Genomic DNA, 20328 nt, shown 5'->3' on the forward strand with positions numbered 1-20328 from the left:
CCAAGAAATTCTCATGCAAAGAAAATTAACTCGTACTGCAAATGCTGGGAGAAAAACCAGAAGCAAAAACCTCCCAGCACTTTCAAACAGAGGATTATGGGGTTTGTCTCTTGGGAAAAACTCTACAGAGAGAAACTAAAATGCATCTTTCAACAAAAAGAAGACTAACAAATCAAGGTTATGCTTTACACAAAATGCAATTCCTCCAAAGCTTGGCAGATTCTGTATCTGAATGTGTTGGAAGTGCCTTTCAGTGCTCTGGGAGCTGGGAAGCATGTAGCAACCTGAGAACTGTGGAGTGTTGGGTTCTCTCTACCCTCACAAACCAAAATCTAAATATGCACACCTAACTTTTTGTTTCCAATCAAAACTACCCTTCACTCTCAACTGTGCTCAGCTACAAAAGAAATATCATGAATATTTGACCAGGAAGCCTGAAGGGAAAGACCAAACTAACACAAACATTTTTAGCATTGTAACATACCTTCTGAAAATCATCAAATTTCTTCTGCAGCACCTCCACCTGCTCCAGATCAGCACCCACTTCCTCATTTGTGAGTGCAGCTTCCTTCTCATTGATCCACTGCTGAAGCTCATTAGCTTCACGGAAAAGCATAAACTTCTTGCAGCTTTTCTCTAGCATGCCTTTACGTTTTTCTCCCAGCTCGAGAAGCGAGTGATACCTGGAACAAGCAGAAAAGGAAAGCAGGGAGTAGTCAGATTGAACTGAGTAGAGTGACAGCAATTTCCCAAGTACTGGCACCAACAAAGATGTGGGAAACTCATAGTCTACACACTTTTTCTACAGAATCATCTACTTGTATGTAATTAGAGAAAATGAAGGTGTATATGGCTCTCCTCTATGTGGATATGCACACCAAAATGAAACCTCCCATGTGGAACTCTTCACTAGGCTCAATCAGAGCTTAGGTCAAGGTAGGCTCTTAAGCTACAGCAGCACTGTAGGACTGCAGGAGTGATTATTCAAATCCACTAGCCTCCCAGCTTTTGGACAGAAATGTCTCAGCCATTATACAGGGAAAAAAATTGCTGAATGTTTAAAAAAAAAGGTGATGTTTCCTTGATAACACAACTGTATTCAACTGGGAAATCCATGAAACTCATTTCATAGATGGTGTTTTTATATCCATGGTATTCACAGCGTCATCAGTGAAACTACTCATCACTTGCATCAGAATCAATGCAAAGTAAAACTTCTCAAGTGTTTAAATTGCTTTGAACACACCTCAAAAGACCAGCTATTTTACTTAAATCCACAAGAAAACTGATGTCTCCTACTTGGCTCCTGGTAACCAATTAGACACAGACAATCCCACAAGATCTTTCCCAAGCTATTGCTGAAAAAAAGCCAATAGAAGTTCTACAGTAATTGACACTGAATTACAGATCTCTTCAGCAATGCACAAAAGCCTGGTTTTAAAGAATCTGCATTCAGAAAAGCCACACTCTTAATGCCCATCCTTCCTGTAACCCTGTTGTAAGTCTCTAAGTAGATATCCTAGTTGAATCTGGATGGGTTTTTAATATCCTCAATCAGACTGCATATTGTTTGTCTTCAGTGATTAACAACAGCAACTGATTCATATTATTAAGCCATGAAGGTATCTATTTGGATCTTATTATTTAATAACAAGACACTGCTGAGACACCTGCAGGAGTCTCAAATGGAGAGAGGGCAGCCTTACAATGTTTTCATTTTCCCCCATGAGGCACAGAGGCAAACACTGTAACTGCACCTCCTAACCTGAAGAATTCAATGATGTAGCATTTTCCTAACCAGTAACTCAGAAGTGACAAAGTGTGCTGACAAACATGCTGAGTACCCCAGGCTGTAATGTCTAGATATCAAACTGATAACTAACATAAGTCTTTCCATGGAAGCAGAGACCTTGTGGTTTCCTATCTATCCTGGATTAGAACCATTTGTACTAGGTTTGGGGAAAAGACCATTTTGAAGTCTTCCCTGACTGCTGATGTTTGCCTCAGCATAGAATTTCAGGTACTAAATACCTGTGAAGCTCATAAAGCTCCTTTAAAGCAGACCTTACCTCAAAGTTGCTTCAGAGATTAACATAGCACTTTTGCTTTTGACTACCAAGAAATGTATTCTCTATGAAAAGGCAAATGATCACTCATTTCTTTGGATCTCCCAGTAACTTCAGGGACCCTCATGCAAACTTGGTGTATTTTCCCAGGAGACATGAACATGAGTTTGAAAATTAAGTTAATGTTAAAACAAAACCCACTCATCCTATTTAAACTAATAGTAGTTAGCTCTTTGGTTACCCTGTCTGAATGTTACTTGATATGCTAAACCACGATAACCACACCTTCCCCAAGCTCTAAGGCATTCATTTGTGAAGAATTATTTGGTGTGTTATATTTTTTAACTATATTGAAGTAAACAAACTCATATTACCTATTTACCTCAGAAAATGCAAGAGATTCTTTTCAAAGAGAACAGCCTAGATATCACTCAAGCCTCATTTGGTGAGCAAAATCAGCATAATAGAAAATAACATCATCAACCAATTTAGCAGCACAAAGGTGACCAACAAGATAAGCAGCTGGCTGGCTGGCTGCCTATAAAGAACACATGAAACACATACCACGGCACTCACTAAACTAAAACAATTCACATGGCAGAAATTGCTTCCTTCATGTCTCTTTGGAGCAGCTTTCCCAAAGAAAGAAACAAAGGGAGAATGAACAGTGACAGTATGGAGACAGCATGGTTTAGAAAGGGCTAATCCTACTCACAGTTCTTCGACCTGTTTCATACGCAGAGATACACTGCCGACTTCCTTAGTTATGAGAGTCCTGCACAGACAGAGGGAGCACAGCAAATGCATGCAAAAAATTAGTCAGATTAACAAAAATAAGGAAAGCAGCAGCTCCATCCATGGCTTGTCTGTGGTAGGAGATGATTAAGAGTTCACATTTAAATGGAGAGAATTAGGCATTGTTCAGAAGCAAACAAAGCAAATCAGACCAGGAGTACAATTCACACGAGGAAACCTCAGCAGTACAGTTGAACTCTCTCTACAAGGTCTCCTCATTTCCTGATCATTGTGCCATGTGATTGGAAACTAAATGGTGGTCCCCTCTCCTGGGCTCTAAGGCACCCCTGCTCTACTTGTTAAAAGCACCACAAAATCCACAGAGAAGGTTACATGTTATGGAAATGCTGACCAATGCATCATTTTCCAGCACCCTTCCTTCCCCCTGGGACTTGGGGCATTTTGGGGGGTGTTTTGTTGTGGAGTTTGGGTTTTTTAATTAATTATTTAGTAATTATTGTATGTCACCAGTAATAACTGGTGACCCAGAACAACTGAGTGGGAAGAAATTCTCATGTAGAATGACAGCAGAGCTGTGCAACCAGATGGGAGTAGACACAAAACTTTCAGCTTTGGCTTCCAAACGGCTTGATAAGATGAGCCAGTAGCTCACAGCTCACACCCACAGGGCTTGCTTGAACTAATCTACAACTACCATGTGCTTTAGGAGGTCAGTGCCAGGCAGCCATGAAGTTTCCTCTACTTTCAATGGCTTATTCCTTTTTTAAAAGACAAACTTTTAGCCCTACAAGAGGGGGACACATTTTAGCCCACGTGATGGCAACAAATAATGGCACCATGCTTCAGGAAAAATGGTAATGAGCCAGCACTAAAGAGGTCACAGCTCCTAAGGAGGTCACCTTCAGAAGCAACCCTATATAGGGAGAGTACTGTACTTCATGTAATGAAATTTAAGAAAGCTTTTCAAAACAGATTACACATTAAGAAGTGACAACTACAAATACAAGAGCTGCTTAGGACAGATATCACTCACAAACAAGTTTAAGTTGTTAAGTACAAGAACAAAAAGAACATATAAAATATTCAAATCAGACAGCAAGCTGAGGTCCAAATGTCATGAGTTTTACAGTTAAAAAATGAGAAAAGCAACAAGAAAATCTAGAATAAGAGTAAAGCAAACAAATATAGTGCTCCTGGCAAAGGAGCCCCTTGTTTTGCTCCAGTTAATTACTCTCTAGTGCAAGAGGCATCAACCTAAACTTTTGGCACGTGCCAGGCAAAGGCCAAGACAGCAAATGCTGGAGGAGTGTCATATCTCATCAGTTAGATCTTACTGGTTGTCAATTTGCTCCTGTCGCAATGCAATGCTGCCTTGCTCTTCCAGGAGGTTCTCCCGGGACGCAGACTGAGCAGGGTCTAGTTTTTTCACATAGGCAGCTGGTACAAAGCCCTGACGGTCATTAACTTCAACCTTCCACCAGTCCTGGGAAAAAAACCAAAGCAACCACTGTCAGGCAAGTACCAAGGATAAAGTATGCTGAAAGCTGCAAACAGAGGCTTCCATTAACACAAGGAAACCACTGACGCTCACAACAGTTTGCTCTTTTTATCATTTCAAACAAAGTGTCTCCTGAAGATGTCTAAGTCTTTACTTCTGTGTCTCCCCTTGTATTTGGCCAACAATTCCTCAACAGTAGGGAAATAAGTTCTCACAGACACAGGCCTTATAGCAGATGTTGTTCATTTGACTTTGTTAGCAGCTACAGAGGAGGCATGAGAATGAGCTGAAGTGGTGTGCTGAAGTGCTCAAGGGGAATATGAACCAAATGTGCAAATTCTTTAACTTCTTTGAATGCTCTTAAGAGAACAAAAACCAAAGCTCTGCAGAACACATGAAACCAAGTGAGCCAAGCAGCTCAGGAAACAAGAAAGCAGGAGCATACCTTGTTGGTGCTGTTGAGTAAGGTGAGGATATCTCCCTTTTTCATAGTCACCTCCCGGGGACTCTTCTCTTGGTAATCATAGAGTGCCAGAACAAGCTCTTTTCCAGTTTCATCATCTGTGGGAGCAACTTGTTGCTATTAAAGAAAGAGCCCAAGAAAAATGAGTTGTTTTGTGTTTATCACCATCAGTGCAGTTGTCCTAAAGAACACTTCTGTCTTGGTTAAAGCTATTATAAAGCCTTAAAATGATTCTTGTTGAAATAAAGGTAATGCAGATAGACTTGTTTCAGGTGCTGTCTGGGCTCACAACTTGAAAACCACCACATCATACTGTTTTATTTCAATGCAACATAGCTGCCCAATTACAAAAACAGAACACCAAATGTCTTGAGAAAATCATTTCTCAAAGCAACTGTTACTAAGCTTTGTCTTTACCTTCTGCTGACCCAAGGATTTCAGCAACAATTAGTGCCTTTCCTTACCCTGCATGACTGGGCCTGTTCCCTGAGTGCCTGGATGGTACTGCCATAAGCAGAAAGATCAGACATCAAAGCTTCATGTTTCTTCAGAAGAGCCTGAAAGATAAAAACCAGCATGTACACCTTGCCATTTTACAAATACTACTCTGCTTAAAATACCTACTTTGGTCTGTACACAGAGAATGTGGGTTTTCAGAGCTGCCAGTTTTGTGACTCTCATGAGAATAATTACTTCTATTTATCCACAGGCTAGAGAGTTGTCCAAATGCTTCTGGTGCTTTTCCTCTAACTTATCTCAGAACCACTCTTTTGTTGTGACCAGGAATAGCACTATTATCTGAAAACAGTGTTTAGTCTGAAAGTGTGCATTTAAACTGCACTTCATTTTGATGAAATGTCAGTCAGCAGCATCTGGGACGTGATGTTTGGCCACAGAACGATACCAGTAAAATAACTAGACAAAAAAGTTTACTTCCAGATCAATGAACTGCTCAGAATGAGACTTGTCCCCAAAAACAACATCAGATGAGGAATTTGCTGATATAAGTCTCATGATACTTTACAAAAACCCTATAAAAAAGCAAATACAAATGCACAGTTTCCTCACAGTTGGTTTAATACTGAAAAGGAAACTTTTATGTGCAATAACTAAGGCACAGGAAAAATGATCATCTTTTGACTCTGAACCAAGATTCATCTTGATGCAAGAATCTCCTGCCCTTTTTTTTGAGAGTCCTGAAACAAGCACAGCTCCTTTGTTTTCTATCAGCAGTCAAATCCTGACTGTGTTTATGCTAAAGCTCATTCAAACAACAATCTCAAGTACCTCAGCAGAGTCTTCATCTTTTCCATAGTCTGTACTGCCTACAATAGGCTCCTTTTCCCTCATCCAGGATTCTGCCTCATTAGCATCAGCAAAGTACTGCTGAGCCTGCAGGGAATCCTCTAGGTCTTGCCGACGCTGAGACGCTTTAGCCTTCAGAGAGTCCCATTTTTGATTGAGCTCATTCAATTTGATTTTCACATCCTCAGCTGCAAAATGTCCTAGGTAACAAGAGAGAGAACTGAAGGACTTGAAAGGGACTAAAAGATTACTTGTACTTCTTGAACGTCCCAGAAATCAGACTCATTTAAATCTGTGTAGCCTATTCTAACTAGAATAATGAAAGCTCAACTCAGCTTGTCCTTTTGCCTCAGGCTGGGAAGCACTGTACCTGGCAATCAAACTGTACTAGGAATATCTGAATCATTATGGACAGAACAAGCCACATTATAACATTTCCTCTCGATGACAAAACAGGAAAGGTCATTTCTTTCCAGTGCAGAGTTTTAACAACAGACCAGTGTTATTTCAGACAAGCATTCTGAATCCTGGAATCTGGGATTTTTTTTCAAGTGTTCTGGTGTTAAGAACAGCCAGTTAGAAACAAAGACACATGTTTATTTAAAAGCAGGAATGGCTCTGACTGTCTTTGTGAAGGATGATCTATCACATCATGATTATGTATCTCAGATACAAGCCTTAAACAGATTTAAAAATAGAGACTATATATCATAGGCACAAAGCTGTTCAATACAGAAGCGTTGGCTCAGAAGTGCTTGTCAAGAGCACGTGGAGATGTGTGAAAATGGTGACAGATTGCCATGAAGGAAACTATTCTATTTTCAAGTGAAAGAATGACCAGTAGTTCACCTTGCTTGCAGATACTATTGCTTGGATAACACCAGGCAATAATTCTGAATTGTACAAGGGCCAGAGAACAAAGTCCAGCACTGAGACTTCTGCATGTCCAAAATGAAAAGAATTAAGAAACCATTGAGACCTACCCTCTTCCACCATAGCATTTCCTTTCTGTGTGACTGCTTTAATGCGGGGCTCATGGCCTGCAATTTCTGCCTGCAAAGCCTGGTGCTTCTTTAGCAGGTTCTGGACACCAATTAAGTCCTTGCCTGAAAGACAAAAAAATTAACTAATCAGCTAATTCAGAGTCATCAGAATAAATAAAAACTTCAAGGGAGCTGCAAGCTGTACTAGACAAACTTGCAGAGTAAGTACTACCACAATGAAGACAAAGCACTGTGGAATCATAACAGCTAAAGAACCACAGGTGATGGCAGATATGTAACTCCAGGCAATGTTAATTACAAGAAATAGTTTCAAAATTTCTAGGATATTCCATAAAGAGACAGAGCAATTCTGACATCTAAGTCCTGGAGGTATTCAGGATGGACCAACCTCGGTTTGTTGAAGCTGCAATAGGTTCTTTTTCCCTAATCCAGGTCTCTTCATCCTCAATGTCACGGAACAGCTGCTGCAGGCGAAGAGAATCTGCAAGTTTCTGCTTCCGAGCCACCATAGGATCCTTTAGAGCCTCATAACGAGCTACTAAAGCTTCTTGTTTCTTCTTGATATTGTCAGCATCAAAGTGCCCAGCATCTTGGAACTGGCGTGCCTGGATGGTAATGCCATCTATACGATCCTAAAATGAAGTCAGCAAAAGCATCAAGTCAGAATTGCTGCAAAACGGCTGCAGCAACTGAGAACTTTTCCAGGTTTTGGCCAATCAATTCCATTGTGACAGAAGAAGAGACCCTCAGCTGCACACTGTCAGTGCAATAACTTTGGTAATAATTCTATCCTCGATAATATTGAACACATTAAACCCAGTTATTTCTACATAATCTGGCAATTTCATAAACCAAACAAAAGATTCTTCATCAAATGACAGTAAATTTAAGGATGTGCTACTCTAGATGAACCATTTTTCAATTGTTAACAACTGATCATTTCAGTTGTGGGAACCCAGATCATCTTGCTGTGATTCCCCTAAAGATCATTTGCAAACCAAGGAACCATTTGCTGTAAAGTTCTGTATTTAAACCTCATCTCTTTTCCCCCTCCTCCCATTTCTCAGAGCTATTTGAAAACAAACTAAACAAGAATAAGCTGTTTTCAAATGGAGAGTCTAAGGAGGAGTTGTTTCCTATGCAAAACACAGCACATCTTTTTAAGCTGGCCTATCACAGCACAACACAATGCTGTGCTGGCAGCATTTTTTTAAACAAGCTCATTTTTATCAAAGTCATGAGATACAATTTATGTTTCAGTTGAAAATCATTTCTGATAAATGACCAGTAAAACCCAAAGCTACAGAAGTTATGGAAGCACAGCCCTGCTAAGGTCTCTGAGTGAGCACTTTGGAATGAGCAGATCTAAAAGAGCAGGAAGAAAAATGATTTCCCTTACCTGATGGGCAGCAACATCTGCCTCTAGCAGGGCGTGTTTCTTCTGAAGATTCTGAACACTAGTAAGATCTTTTCCATAATCATCAGAAGCCAAGTGTCCCTCGACTTCATACAGCCAGAGCTCAATGTCTTCCACATTGCGGTTAAACTGCTGCTGTTGATTGGCTTCACGCAGTTTTATACCTGAACCGAGACAGAGTGGCAAGAGAAAAAGATGACTTAAGTTTTTCAAGTTCATTTAACTCACTTGTCTTCTCCCAGTTAAAACTCCAGAAAAGAATTGCTTGTATTCTTCTGAGCAGGTCATACCTTTGAGCTCAGTCGCCTCCAGAAGCTTTTTCCACAAGTTGATAACTTCATTCATGCGAGTTGCCACTTCATCAGATGCATAGTGATTGACATCAATCAGCTTCTGGCCAGCTTTCTCCAGGGCATCAATACGACTCTGATTAGCAGAAAGCTCTGCTTCAAAAGCCTGATGCTTCTGAACTTTACCTTGCAAGTTTGATGGATCCTACAGATCAAGAAAGAAAAAGAACCTTTCAATCCAAAATTGTATCTATGGGACTTTGAAGAGTTTCTAAAATTAGACTATATTCATATACATGACAAGATGTCACTAGATTTGATGCCAAATCTATGCCTTTGAAATCAGAACACTTAGGCTACTGGATAAACATGATTACAGCATGATAGGAAAACTCCCTTTGGGGTCAGGGAGAAATTACAGTTCCTGCTGTTGCTTTTAATACTGCCTACTGTTCGTCTGACACTGCTTCATGTCATTAGACTGATTACATTAAGCCTGGTATTGCTTTAAAATTACTCCAGTGTTTGTCTGTGTTTACCTTGTATGCCTCATCTGTTGCAGTCTTCATTTTTTCATTAACCCAACTCTTAAGCTCATCAGAGTCTCGGAAAAACTGCTGCAGATGGAAAGAATCTGCCAGCTGAGCACGGCGGTACATCGCTCTCTCGTGAAGGGCGTTTCGGCGGCTCAGCAGCTGGAAGAAACAGTAAAGGCTTTGAAACTCTTCAAGCTTGTAAGAAGCACCACTGTAGCCACACTTTAGGGAGAGCTTCACTGATTTATCCTATATTGTAGTCATACCATTTAAAATAATGAAGTACGAAATGATTTCAAGTCGACAGTCCTAATGTATTTTAGATACTTACAGCATCTCTGCGTGTAGCAACATCATCCATGGCATAATGGTTATTCTGAATCAATTTCGTAGCAAACTCATCCAATGCCTAAAGAGAAAACAGGTTTCTGTTTACTTGGTGTAATACAAACTGTTTGTGCAAATTTACTTAGTAGAGGAATTCTCAAAAGTGTATCAGTTAAACCAACAGAAAGCCATTAAGATAGCCATTGCTACAGCCTTTTTTATCTGTACCACATCATCTTACACATGTAAGAGTGCAGATTTGTGACACATCCTCATCCCCATGAGTGCCAGCAGGATGTGCAAGCGATGGGTTACTCAGCTGTCTGAGTCAGCAATCAAGCACTACTCTATCTTTTCCACTATTTTCTATTTTAGAGACAATAAACATAATTTAGAGATAATACATCCCACATAACAGTGGGTCATTCTGCAGAGCAAGCTCCATTGCCCATTCAGTCATCATCTAATGTAAGTGTCTTACTGTGATTTTCTCCTCTTGGGCACTTAGGGATTTCTCAAAGTCTTCATGCTTCTTTAGAAGAGCCTCCACACTATCCAGGGAATCACCAAGGTCTTCATTCAGCAGAAATGCCTAAAGTAAGGAAACACATTTTTATGTTTCCATGCTCAGCTGCTCTAACTCAGCTCAGACACGGCCAGTGATGTTTCTCACATTACATTGTTGAAGGGTAAAACATGCTATACTGGGATGGCATTCATGTAACAGCCAAAGGTTTTGAAGAATTCTTTTAGTCTCTTATTTAAACAGTATTTTACAAGAGTTAACACACACAAAAGCATTCTCAAAGCCTAGTTGTCACAACTAATAATTTCAGCATTAGATGGAAACAGTCATTGTAGCTGCATGAGCAGTCAGAGAAATAACTTTGTCCTGCACCCTGCTCACCAGTGCATGTTTAGTAGCAGTCACTGCCACTAGGAAATACCAGCTGTTTACAGAAGTCAGTGATAGCCAGAAATGAAAATCAGCCATACATGCAGAGGTCAAAGACATGCACTCACTTCTTGTTTGCTCATCCAGTTGTCAACTTGTTCAGTATCTCTGTAGAAAAGCTGCAGGTCCATGCACTGTTCATACTGTTGCCTGCGAAGCTCCCACAGTTCTAGCAAAGCAGATCTTTCATTGGAGAGGATGGTCAGCTAACAGATTGGGAAGGAGAACAGATAACAATTTTACTTAATGGTCTGGTTCATTTTAATCTCAATATAAGCCAAGTTGTGACACTAACAAAAGCTGTTAACACTGGACTGAAAATTACCTCCTGTGTAAAAACCATTCTCTTGTTACTGACATCATCCTCCTCATACAGGGCAAGCCTTTTCTAAGTTTATCAAGCTTAAGTAGTGACTATGAGCTTCTGACTTCAGTTAGAAACCTCTCCTTTGCCAAATTAAATCTAAAGAGAGATATTTAATGGATAACTGCTTTTTTTTGACTGCCGACTTATCCATAATAGAAGCTGTTCAGCAAACTGTCCTGCTCTCAGCCTCTGAAATCTGTATCCCTCTCTCATGGCATTTGAATTGATTGACCAGTGCTTCAGTACATGGACTTCAGGAGAGACTTCATTAGTTTTAAACCCAAAATCTAGAAATACTAAAAATTTACTGACACGTCTGATAGCATCATGGAAACTTAAACATGTAACTCATTGTTCCTTTGGAGGAAAGCTATACTAATAGCTCCTAACAGATAGTACTCATAGTCCTAATAGTTCCTACTAACAGACAGAAGCTGTCAATCTGAGAATGAAAACACACATTAGTAAAAAATAGATGAAAAAAGGCACGTAATCTAGAGGGATGACACTCTGCAGCTTAGATTTGTAATAAGAAACAAGCCTTTAAATTAGCAGACACAAATGAGAGACAAAATTCTCCTAGGAACTCTTGCTCTCCAATTTACCTTTTCTTTAACTTCATCAGAAGCATAGTGCCCAGCACCAAGCAAAGCTTGGCCAGACTCATCAGCAGATTTGAAGCTATCTTCATGGGCATCAATTTCTCCCTATGAAAAAGGACATGAATAAGCTGTTCAAAAAATTCACCTAAGAATAGTGTTAGAATGTGTGAACTGCTATTGAAAGTAACACAGAAACAGCAGTTTGGACACCTGAATGATGAACATTCAACTACCTTTAAATACATCACACAACATAAAATAGAATGAAACTTATTGCAGACAAAGTAAACATAAATTCTTGTTAAAATGAAAGTAAAAGTTGGTCTTCAGTTGCACTCTTTCTATTTAGAGCAATTCCTCATGATGACAGTCACTAGTCCAGCTGACTGCTATCAGGTCTAATCATTTTAGTGTAGAAAATAGGAGACTAACATTTACAAATATGTAAATAGTGTGTGTAAGGAGGTTGGGACATCCCCTTTTTCTATAGTAGCTAGCAACAGGACAAGGGGCAATGGGATGAAGCTGAAACACAAAAAGTTCCACTTAAATATAACAAGAAACTATTTCACTGTGAGGGTGAGGGAGCAGTGGAACAGGCTGCCCAGAGGGGTTGTGGAGTCTCCTTCCTTGGAGGTCTTTAGGACCTGCCTGGACATGTTCCTCTGTGACCTGATCTAGGTGAACCTGCTTCTGCAGGGGGGTTGGACTGGATGATCTCTAAAGGTCCCTTCCAACCCTGCCATTCTATGCTAAGCATTCTGAAATACTTACTAGTCTATATCTACTATGAAGAAACAAGGTAAAGATATTAAATCAGGACAACAATCTAGTACTTAGTCACACAATCAAATTATTCCACTGACAGAACATCAGTGGCTCTGACACAGACATACAGATCAGCTGCTGAGGGTTGCTTACTGGATTTGGCTGTGTAACCATTATACCTTATGTTCCTGATGTCTGTCTAGGAGGGCTTCTGCTCCAGCCACATCATTGGCAAGTTCATCAGCATTTATCAGAGCCTTCATCTCAGTCACCCAGCTGGTGAGGTCTCGGAAATCCGCAAGAAAGCGCTGCAGCCTTAGGACAGCAAAGGTATAAACGTTTGGGAATAATTTGTTTGCACAGTTTCTCCATCCATACCATAAAGAAAGGGTTACAAACACCAAAGACATTCCTCAGATGGAAACAAAACAGGACAATACTAATATGTAATCAGAATATTAAATAGGTAAATATACTGTCAACCCAAAAAAGAAGCCTTTTAAAGTCAGGAAATGTTAGGTTCCAAAGCCATTTCTCAAAACCAAGTTTTGCATATGACTGAAACTGAAAGTAAAAGGAGTATTTCTAACTACAGTCTGTATTTTGTAGACAACAGAAATCAAAATATAATTCTCAAGCAGAGTGTTTAAAGTTAAGCCCACAGGACTGCTTCTGTCACAACCATAACACCAGGGAGGCGGGTGGGGACTGACAGAAAGTTTCAGCTGCACATGCCTCAGCCTTAAAATAACAAGCAAAGTCTCTCATTCCTTTCCACATGCCCTGACAGTTATTGCCTTTGGCACGTGCTTAACACTTATCAGCAAAAGTGATCAGTTTCTGTTTCCCTTTTAAATTTAGTGTTAATTGTTCTGAAGAAATGATGACAGGGAAGGCAAAGGAAGAATGAGTACTGCTGTGGGACTGTCACCATAAATTTTGCATCATGGCAGGTAACAAACAGCAGTAAAACAAGAGCAGAAAGGAGATAAACTAATCTCCATATTAGGATGTTTCTTTTTGGAATGGCTTTCCAATGGTGATCTTATTTGTAGAATCATAGAATGGTTGGAAGGGACCTTAGAGATCATCTGTTCCAACCCTCAATCTGACAGACTGTATCTCATAGACAACCAGGCTAGTATAGAAACAAGACTGAATGAAGACAAATCCCACAGCAACAAAGCAACTACTACAGAAACAGGTACTTCATTAGTCTGCAATAATACATCAAACAACCCTCTGTACTTTAGTCTTCAGAGAGAACTGTAAGGACTCCATAATGAACAGACTTTTAATATATGTATAAAAAAACCCACCAAAACTAAAACACAGTGAGATACCATAATTTGAGATGCAGGTATCAACTGAGATAAGACAAAAAGCCTATGTCCTAACATATCAAGGGGTTTGTTTTCATAACTGATCCACATCCAGAGAATGAGCAAAAGCTCCAAGTATCTATCATATAACTATCTAATAAGTTATTGTTAAATTATTACAAAATGTGACTTGGAGAATGAGACTGTTTCCGAATCATCCAAAAAAATTGAAAGCAGCGTCCTTTTCTTCTTCTAAGAGCTCTCAAGTCAAATCTGAAGGAGGAAGAAAGGTCATTCTAGTATGACAGTACTCCTACCTGTAGGAGTCGTTAAGGCGAGCGTGCCTCTCCGCTGCCAGAGTCCGGATCTGTTCCCAGTTGGCAATCAGCTCCTCCCGTTTCACTTGGATTTGAGAAGCATTTATGGGGTGAGACTGCTGCAAACGGTCAGCTTCTGCACAAAGGGCCTTAACCTAAAGCCAGCCACAAAGACTGAATAAGCTTCTAGCCTTTTACAAGCATGTTATCTCATTTAAACTGTAGGTAAAATGCATCTCACATGGGTACCTTGTCTTCCAGAGCTGCAAGATCTCTTTCCAGGCCTTCATGCTTACGTAATAAAGCCTGCACACTGGCTAAGTCTCTGCCAAAATCATCTGAGGCCATTAACTGCCCCTTCTCCTTAATCCAGCTGATTGTTTCATCCACATCCCTTCAAAACAAAGCACAAATTGAAAATGGTCTTACATGGAAAAAGGAAGTAAGATGTTTTCCTGTAGGTATGCCAGACATATTGGCACACAAACCCATCTATAAAATACTGCAGCCAGCTACAATCATCCTTTGAAAAGTAAACACACAAGGAAAGTACAAGTCTTAATCTCAAAAAATCCTTGAAACATATTGTCAGGCCATTCTTCAGATGGTGTCACCAGATGTGAACAAGGAATTACGGTATCACTGAGCACCATCACCTCTCTGGACCCTTCTCTGGTAATTCTAGAACAAGGTCCTCATTCACCAGGAAGGGTAAAGCAAAAATGTTAACAGACAACAGTAGTTCTTCTCATACAACTGTATGCAGCTGAATGCAACATTAAACATCCACACAAACATTACATCACTGCAGCAGATACAGCCAAGATCATACCTGTTGAAGCGCTGAACTTCAGCTGCCCCAAAGAGCTTTCCTTGCCTCTGAAGGGCAAGTCCTTTCAGACGCTGCCAGCTGGCATTTACTTCATCCTGTTTGGACTTTATCAGTTCCTCTTCAGGGTGTTGCTCCTAGCAAGCAAAGGAAAAATGCTGTTTTCATCTGTTCTGTGGTTTTACATCCACTAACAAAACCTCAAAACACTCTTGTTTTTCAAGAGGTCAATTTACAACTACTGTACTTTCCAGGTGATCACTCAATTGAACATTTTCCCTGAAACCTCACTGTGTAAACATTCAACACTTTTGGAATAGTTTATGTTTCCCTTTGTATTAGTTAGCCAACAGGGAGAGGGCTGTAAACAGTATATTTTTATTCCTGGAATGCAATACATCCTGCCCTGTCTCCACCCTTGATCAAACCCCAGCTGACATACCAAAAGAGAAGATATATTAATCCTGGTTGTCAAAGGGAAATAAACTTAACCCCAAATATGACAGTTTCTCTTACTAATCACTATGCTCCACAGGAACATTCTCAGCTGGGGCAGTTACTCAAGCTGTTCAGTAGATGAACAAGTGAATCAAATGATGACCATTCAAGATCAAGATATCCAAGTATCTAGGCCCATGTAGAGTAGAACTACAAAGATGTGCTACCAAACCAGGGGGTAAAAGAGAAAGTTGCAGACAAAAGCTTGCTGTGTTATACCAGACTTGCCAAAAGAGATTTTCACCACACACAAATGTTTACCTGGATCAGTTTACCAGCAAACTGGTTCACTTCATTTACTCTTTCCTCATGAGCTGCAAGGTCTGTCTGGAACTCTTCAAACTTCTTCTGCAAAACCTCAACATGCTCCAAGTCCTGCCCAAGTTCTTCTGAAGTCACTATTGCTTCCTAGCACATTGAGGAAGAAGTACATTTCAGTATATCCTATGGAACACCAGGAAGCAAACTGTCCTAATTTGGAATAGGTCAAAGACAGTTACAGTCACTATGTTTACAGGTCAGATTTAAAATTTAGAAGTTTCCTGCATTAAACTCCACTCCCAACATCTGTCCATTGTTACAGAGCCCTACAAGATCATTAAGGGTATTATTTTTTCATCCTGCTTGCTCTGACTCATTTTTCAAGTTACTGAATAGAACCAACTATTCTACAATAAGGTTTCTGTTCTGTGCATGATGAGGACTCCTACAACCACTTACACTACTGAAAGAAACCCTGCACAGGGAAGACCCATACTTACAAAATAATCCCCCATGCTATTCTGGAGAGCACACAGTGACTACAATCTCTTTACATTTTCAGAATGCTGATGGGGATTACTGTAGGCTTCTCATTCAGTAAGAGTTACACAGGGTTTACACTTTGAACCCAGAGTGACACACAATAGCAAACTGCCGTTAAGAAAACCTATATGATCATTTTGTGGCTTTTTTTCTTGATAGTGTGGTTTGTGGTCTGTTTCCTCAGAGTTCAAAGAATCAAAAGCCAACAGTTCTCCTGCAGCTAACGTCCTTACAATGTGTATCTAAAGAGATTCCAATGATTAATTATGTACACACTGCTTGTTGGTTAGGCTGGCTACTTCTACAACAGATCAGTTAGAACACTTACAAAAGCCATTTGCTTTTTACATGAAACCTGAATTTGATTATTATGAGAAATATGAAGGTCTCCTCAAAGCAAAGAAAGAATAGATTATGTTTAACTATGCTCTTCAACATTCAGGCTTCCTCTTAGTCTAGTACCTGTTATTTGGGCTGCAAAAGAAAGTAGAGTAATTTGCACGCCTACTTCTTTTGCAATATGAATAACCTAAATTAAAAGTACAGGTGGTTTTAAAAGCTCCCTGTGACAATCTGAACTCCAGCAAATATGTGTTGATAAAAGATTTCCACACAAACACACCAAATTTTCCATCAAGAACACAGTAAAAGCAGGTAATAATATACCTTGTCATTGATCCAGTCCAAGACATCTTCACATTCCCGTAAGTATTGCACCAGCTTCTGTGCTTGCAACAATTTGACTCCCTTCTCTCTCATCTTTTCCATCAGTAACTCCCATAGTCGATGCAGCTCCTGCAGCCGAGTCTGGAACAATACAGTCATGTTGTTACTAAAATCCTGTATCAGAGATTAGACTTATTCCTTTCCTGGCCTTAACAGAAGGGATTTTCTTCCAAAGTTCTAAACCTTACTTTAGATGAAGGGTGGAAAAATCTCGACAACCTCATGCCCAGTCACTAGTTTTCAAATGATATAATAAAGCAATGTAACAACATTAGAAATTACTGAACTATTTAAACACTTGTTATTAATTGATAAAGCTATCAAATAGTTATCTTGACATTATCTTGTAATAAACACATTGGGATATAATTTTGTTTAAATGCTATGCTAGTGTGAAGTCAGATAAAAAATTTGCTGCTGTCCCTTTCAAATGTTCAGTCTTTTACATGGAAGTCAGCTCTCAGTAAGTGGATCTCATCTTCAGTTTGGGATTTACTTTTATTTAAGAGCACATCCTTTGTTTCAAGTCAGACTTGTGGCACGTTACAGTATTTTGACTTAGCACTAGTCAATTAATACACTGTGCCTTTAAAAGCTCTCTGTGCCTTTAAAAACTCCAGCAACTATATGTTGACAGAAATTTCCAGACAAACACATCACATTTTGTTGTTAAGTAATGTAATACTGAAATGCCAGGAGTAATCACTAGTTTTAATATTGAGTCTGTCTGTCTGCACTCTGCCTTTCAAAACTGTTGGGAGCACCCATAAATTTTATAGACAATTAAAAGAAAAACCACACTCCCACACAGAAACACAACTTGCCAAACAGGAAAGTATCTGTTCCACCCATCATCTATAATGCTTTGCTCATCGAGATCTGAAACTTGAAAGTCACGCTAGAGAAGCTTTTGAACATCCAGTGTAACCCACTTGGAAAGTTCAGTTGAGTAAGTCTCAGGGGAGGAAAGAGCTCACACCATTCTATTTCCTAGCACTGCTCAAACAGATATTGCAAACTGTCAGCAAAGGAAGAAAGGAGACATTGCAAAAAGAAGTTGCACTGCACAGCCACAAGTTTCACCTACTCGTATGTGGGACCCAACTTGGGTAGCGGTTACTATTGGGCGCTGGGCAGTCCGGTACGGCGTGAAAGACTGAACCACGAGAAGGCAAATTACCACTTCACACACAACATAAATGACAACTTAAACTGAACAGCTGAGACACAAGTAAGATTAGCCAGCTACAAAGTGAGGCTTCTTTCTTTCCCCCCCTTCTATTTGTGGTAAACATGATACAATCACAATGAGGTTTCTAAAGTAACCATTACCTCAGGGGGTTTTAATTACATAATAAGTAAAACACATTTCTGCCTTTTCTTCTTCACCATCCTAGTTACAATGAAATAAATGTATCAGTTGAACTTGACAATCACCACAAAAATATCACAAGACTTCTTTTTTGAAAAGTTGTAACAGCTCACATCCAGATTTCAAAAAGGAAAGAGCTGTCAACAACTCTAAGGAGACTCCTTTGGATTAAAGAAAAATGAAGCCATAACCAACACTGAAACAACCGAGGCCCAGAAACAGCAGATTTAGCAAAATGAACCACAAAGAAAAAGTTACTATGCAGAACAAAAGAAGTGTTTGCTGTTGGGACATGCACATGTGTGCACATGTAGGGGGAAACAAGAGAGAAAACACTAATATAACCAGAGAAAAGTGAAAATGCACAGGAAGAGGAATAGAAGGTAACTATCAAGTCAAGTTATTGCTTAAAATCTACAGTTTGCTCAGACTTTTAAAAACATTGGTCACCATTCATGTAAACCTATCTAGTGCAATGACTTATAAAGTACGTTTGTCATTGCATGGCACAGGTTGGGAGATCTGGAGAGAAAGAAAACAACCCAACAGTAGATCTCAGAAAAGGATTTGAAGAAAGCTTACTGCTTGTTCTTGAGGAAGCAGCTGTCCTAAGAGATGTTCACTGCCCGAGAAACAGAGCAAACAGAGCACTGTACTTGGAACTCTCAAACAGTCATGGAAAAGACACATTCAAAAAGATTTGGATGTATGGCCAGTAGAACTTATTCAGAAAGCAGAGATCACTAGAGAATGGATCTGAGTCAGAGCACACAGAAATTAGATATCTGAAGTTAATTGGTGTGGCTCTTTGTGTTATAGTTAACTATTGCAGAAAATTGTAATGATGTATATAGAACAAAACACCAAGCACTTAACATCCCTGACCAGGCCTGTGAATTTGCTGCTTCTTGATATTGTGCCACCTTGAGAAGAACCATAAGTGAACACAAAAAGTTCCACTTAAATATAAGAAAAAACTATTTCACTGTGAGGGTGAGGGAGCCCTGGCACAGGCTGCCCAGAGGGGTTGTGGAGTCTCCTTCCTTGGAGGTCTTCAAGACCCAACTGGACACGTTCTTATGCGACCTGATCTAGGTGAAGCTGCTTCTGCAGTGGGGTTGGACTAGATGATCTCTAAAGGTCCTTTTCAACCCCTACCATTCTGTGATTCTATGAATAAGTATAACTAAACACATTTGCCTTCTAACTTTCAACACATCTTTGAATTAGTATTGATTTTCCAGTCCAAGTTCATGGTCTCCACTGGCAGACAGTTCACCTCAGAACTGCATCTGAGAAGATACAAGCCGGGTGCTTGTGAAACAGAAAAATATCTGCAAGCTTTACAGATACAAATTCTCTTGTGATTTCATTAATCAAATACCTATAGAAGTCTCAAAAGTGGTTTAGGATATTGAGTTCTGTGTGCAATCTGCACAAAGTGTTTAAGGAAAAGTCTGTGAAGAGACTCACTCTTATGGTTTCAGATGCGAAATGGCCTTCATTGATCATCTGATTTCCAGTCTCATCCAGCTTAACGATAGCCCCTGAATTGGCCTGCACCTCAGCTTCAAAGGCTTGGTGCTTCTGCAGCTTGCCCTAGAAGGAAAACAAAGACATGACTTGAGGTTGGGTGCACAGCCCACATTTCCAGCATCAATACTTTTAGTGTATTTAATGCAAATTAAGTACCGACAAGTAAGCAATAAAATAGCACAGCTGAAACAGCTGTAGTGTACATCTCACAGGGGATTCAAACATCCCAGTTTTAGTTCTTTCATTATCCTGTTTGCTCTGGTACACCAGAGTGTTCAAACATCTGAGAATTCATCAGCTAGTTCTAGCCACAAAGTTTATTTTCTACAAATACGTTTGTTGTGGCAACAATGAGTTGATTCACGTTTATTTACAGAGCCAAAGCATCCAACACATTCTAGCACTAAACAAAGCTGGTTTTAAACCACATTGCACTGAGGAACTTTTTCTATGCTCATTTCCCATTGAACCCACAGTTAGAAATACTTCAATTATACCAGGACACCCCCCCCCCCCCACAGGCTTTCTAAGAACACTTTGCAAGGCCATGGCTATTTGCATCCATCTTTC

At 39.8% G+C, this 20328-nt stretch overlaps 1 protein-coding gene across 8 annotated transcripts in view; it reads right to left on the reverse strand.

Moving 5' to 3' along the window:
• The window catches only part of SPTAN1 (spectrin alpha, non-erythrocytic 1), a 50518-nt gene that overhangs the window by 21286 nt on the left and 8904 nt on the right, over positions 1–20328 (reverse strand). For 6 of the 8 annotated variants that reach the window (XM_062011912.1, XM_062011913.1, XM_062011909.1 and 3 more), the window contains 22 exons: positions 19696–19821; positions 16791–16931; positions 15582–15728; positions 14826–14959; positions 14243–14387; positions 13994–14148; positions 12534–12669; positions 11590–11691; positions 10686–10823; positions 10144–10254; positions 9667–9744; positions 9339–9494; positions 8800–9004; positions 8492–8673; positions 7481–7724; positions 7072–7194; positions 6071–6288; positions 5248–5340; positions 4766–4900; positions 4157–4305; positions 2782–2841; positions 485–683 (listed from right to left, as the gene is read on the reverse strand). In XM_062011912.1, coding sequence (XP_061867896.1) covers positions 485–683; positions 2782–2841; positions 4157–4305; positions 4766–4900; positions 5248–5340; positions 6071–6288; positions 7072–7194; positions 7481–7724; positions 8492–8673; positions 8800–9004; positions 9339–9494; positions 9667–9744; positions 10144–10254; positions 10686–10823; positions 11590–11691; positions 12534–12669; positions 13994–14148; positions 14243–14387; positions 14826–14959; positions 15582–15728; positions 16791–16931; positions 19696–19821 — 3177 coding nt within the window. The remainder of the gene's footprint in view (positions 1–484; positions 684–2781; positions 2842–4156; positions 4306–4765; positions 4901–5247; positions 5341–6070; positions 6289–7071; positions 7195–7480; positions 7725–8491; positions 8674–8799; positions 9005–9338; positions 9495–9666; positions 9745–10143; positions 10255–10685; positions 10824–11589; positions 11692–12533; positions 12670–13993; positions 14149–14242; positions 14388–14825; positions 14960–15581; positions 15729–16790; positions 16932–19695; positions 19822–20328) is intronic. The other 2 variants (XM_062011915.1, XM_062011914.1) reach the window with 1 other exon arrangement.

The sequence above is a fragment of the Colius striatus genome, chromosome 19 (genome assembly GCF_028858725.1).
Source record: "Colius striatus isolate bColStr4 chromosome 19, bColStr4.1.hap1, whole genome shotgun sequence".
NCBI classification, from domain to species: domain Eukaryota; kingdom Metazoa; phylum Chordata; class Aves; order Coliiformes; family Coliidae; genus Colius; species Colius striatus.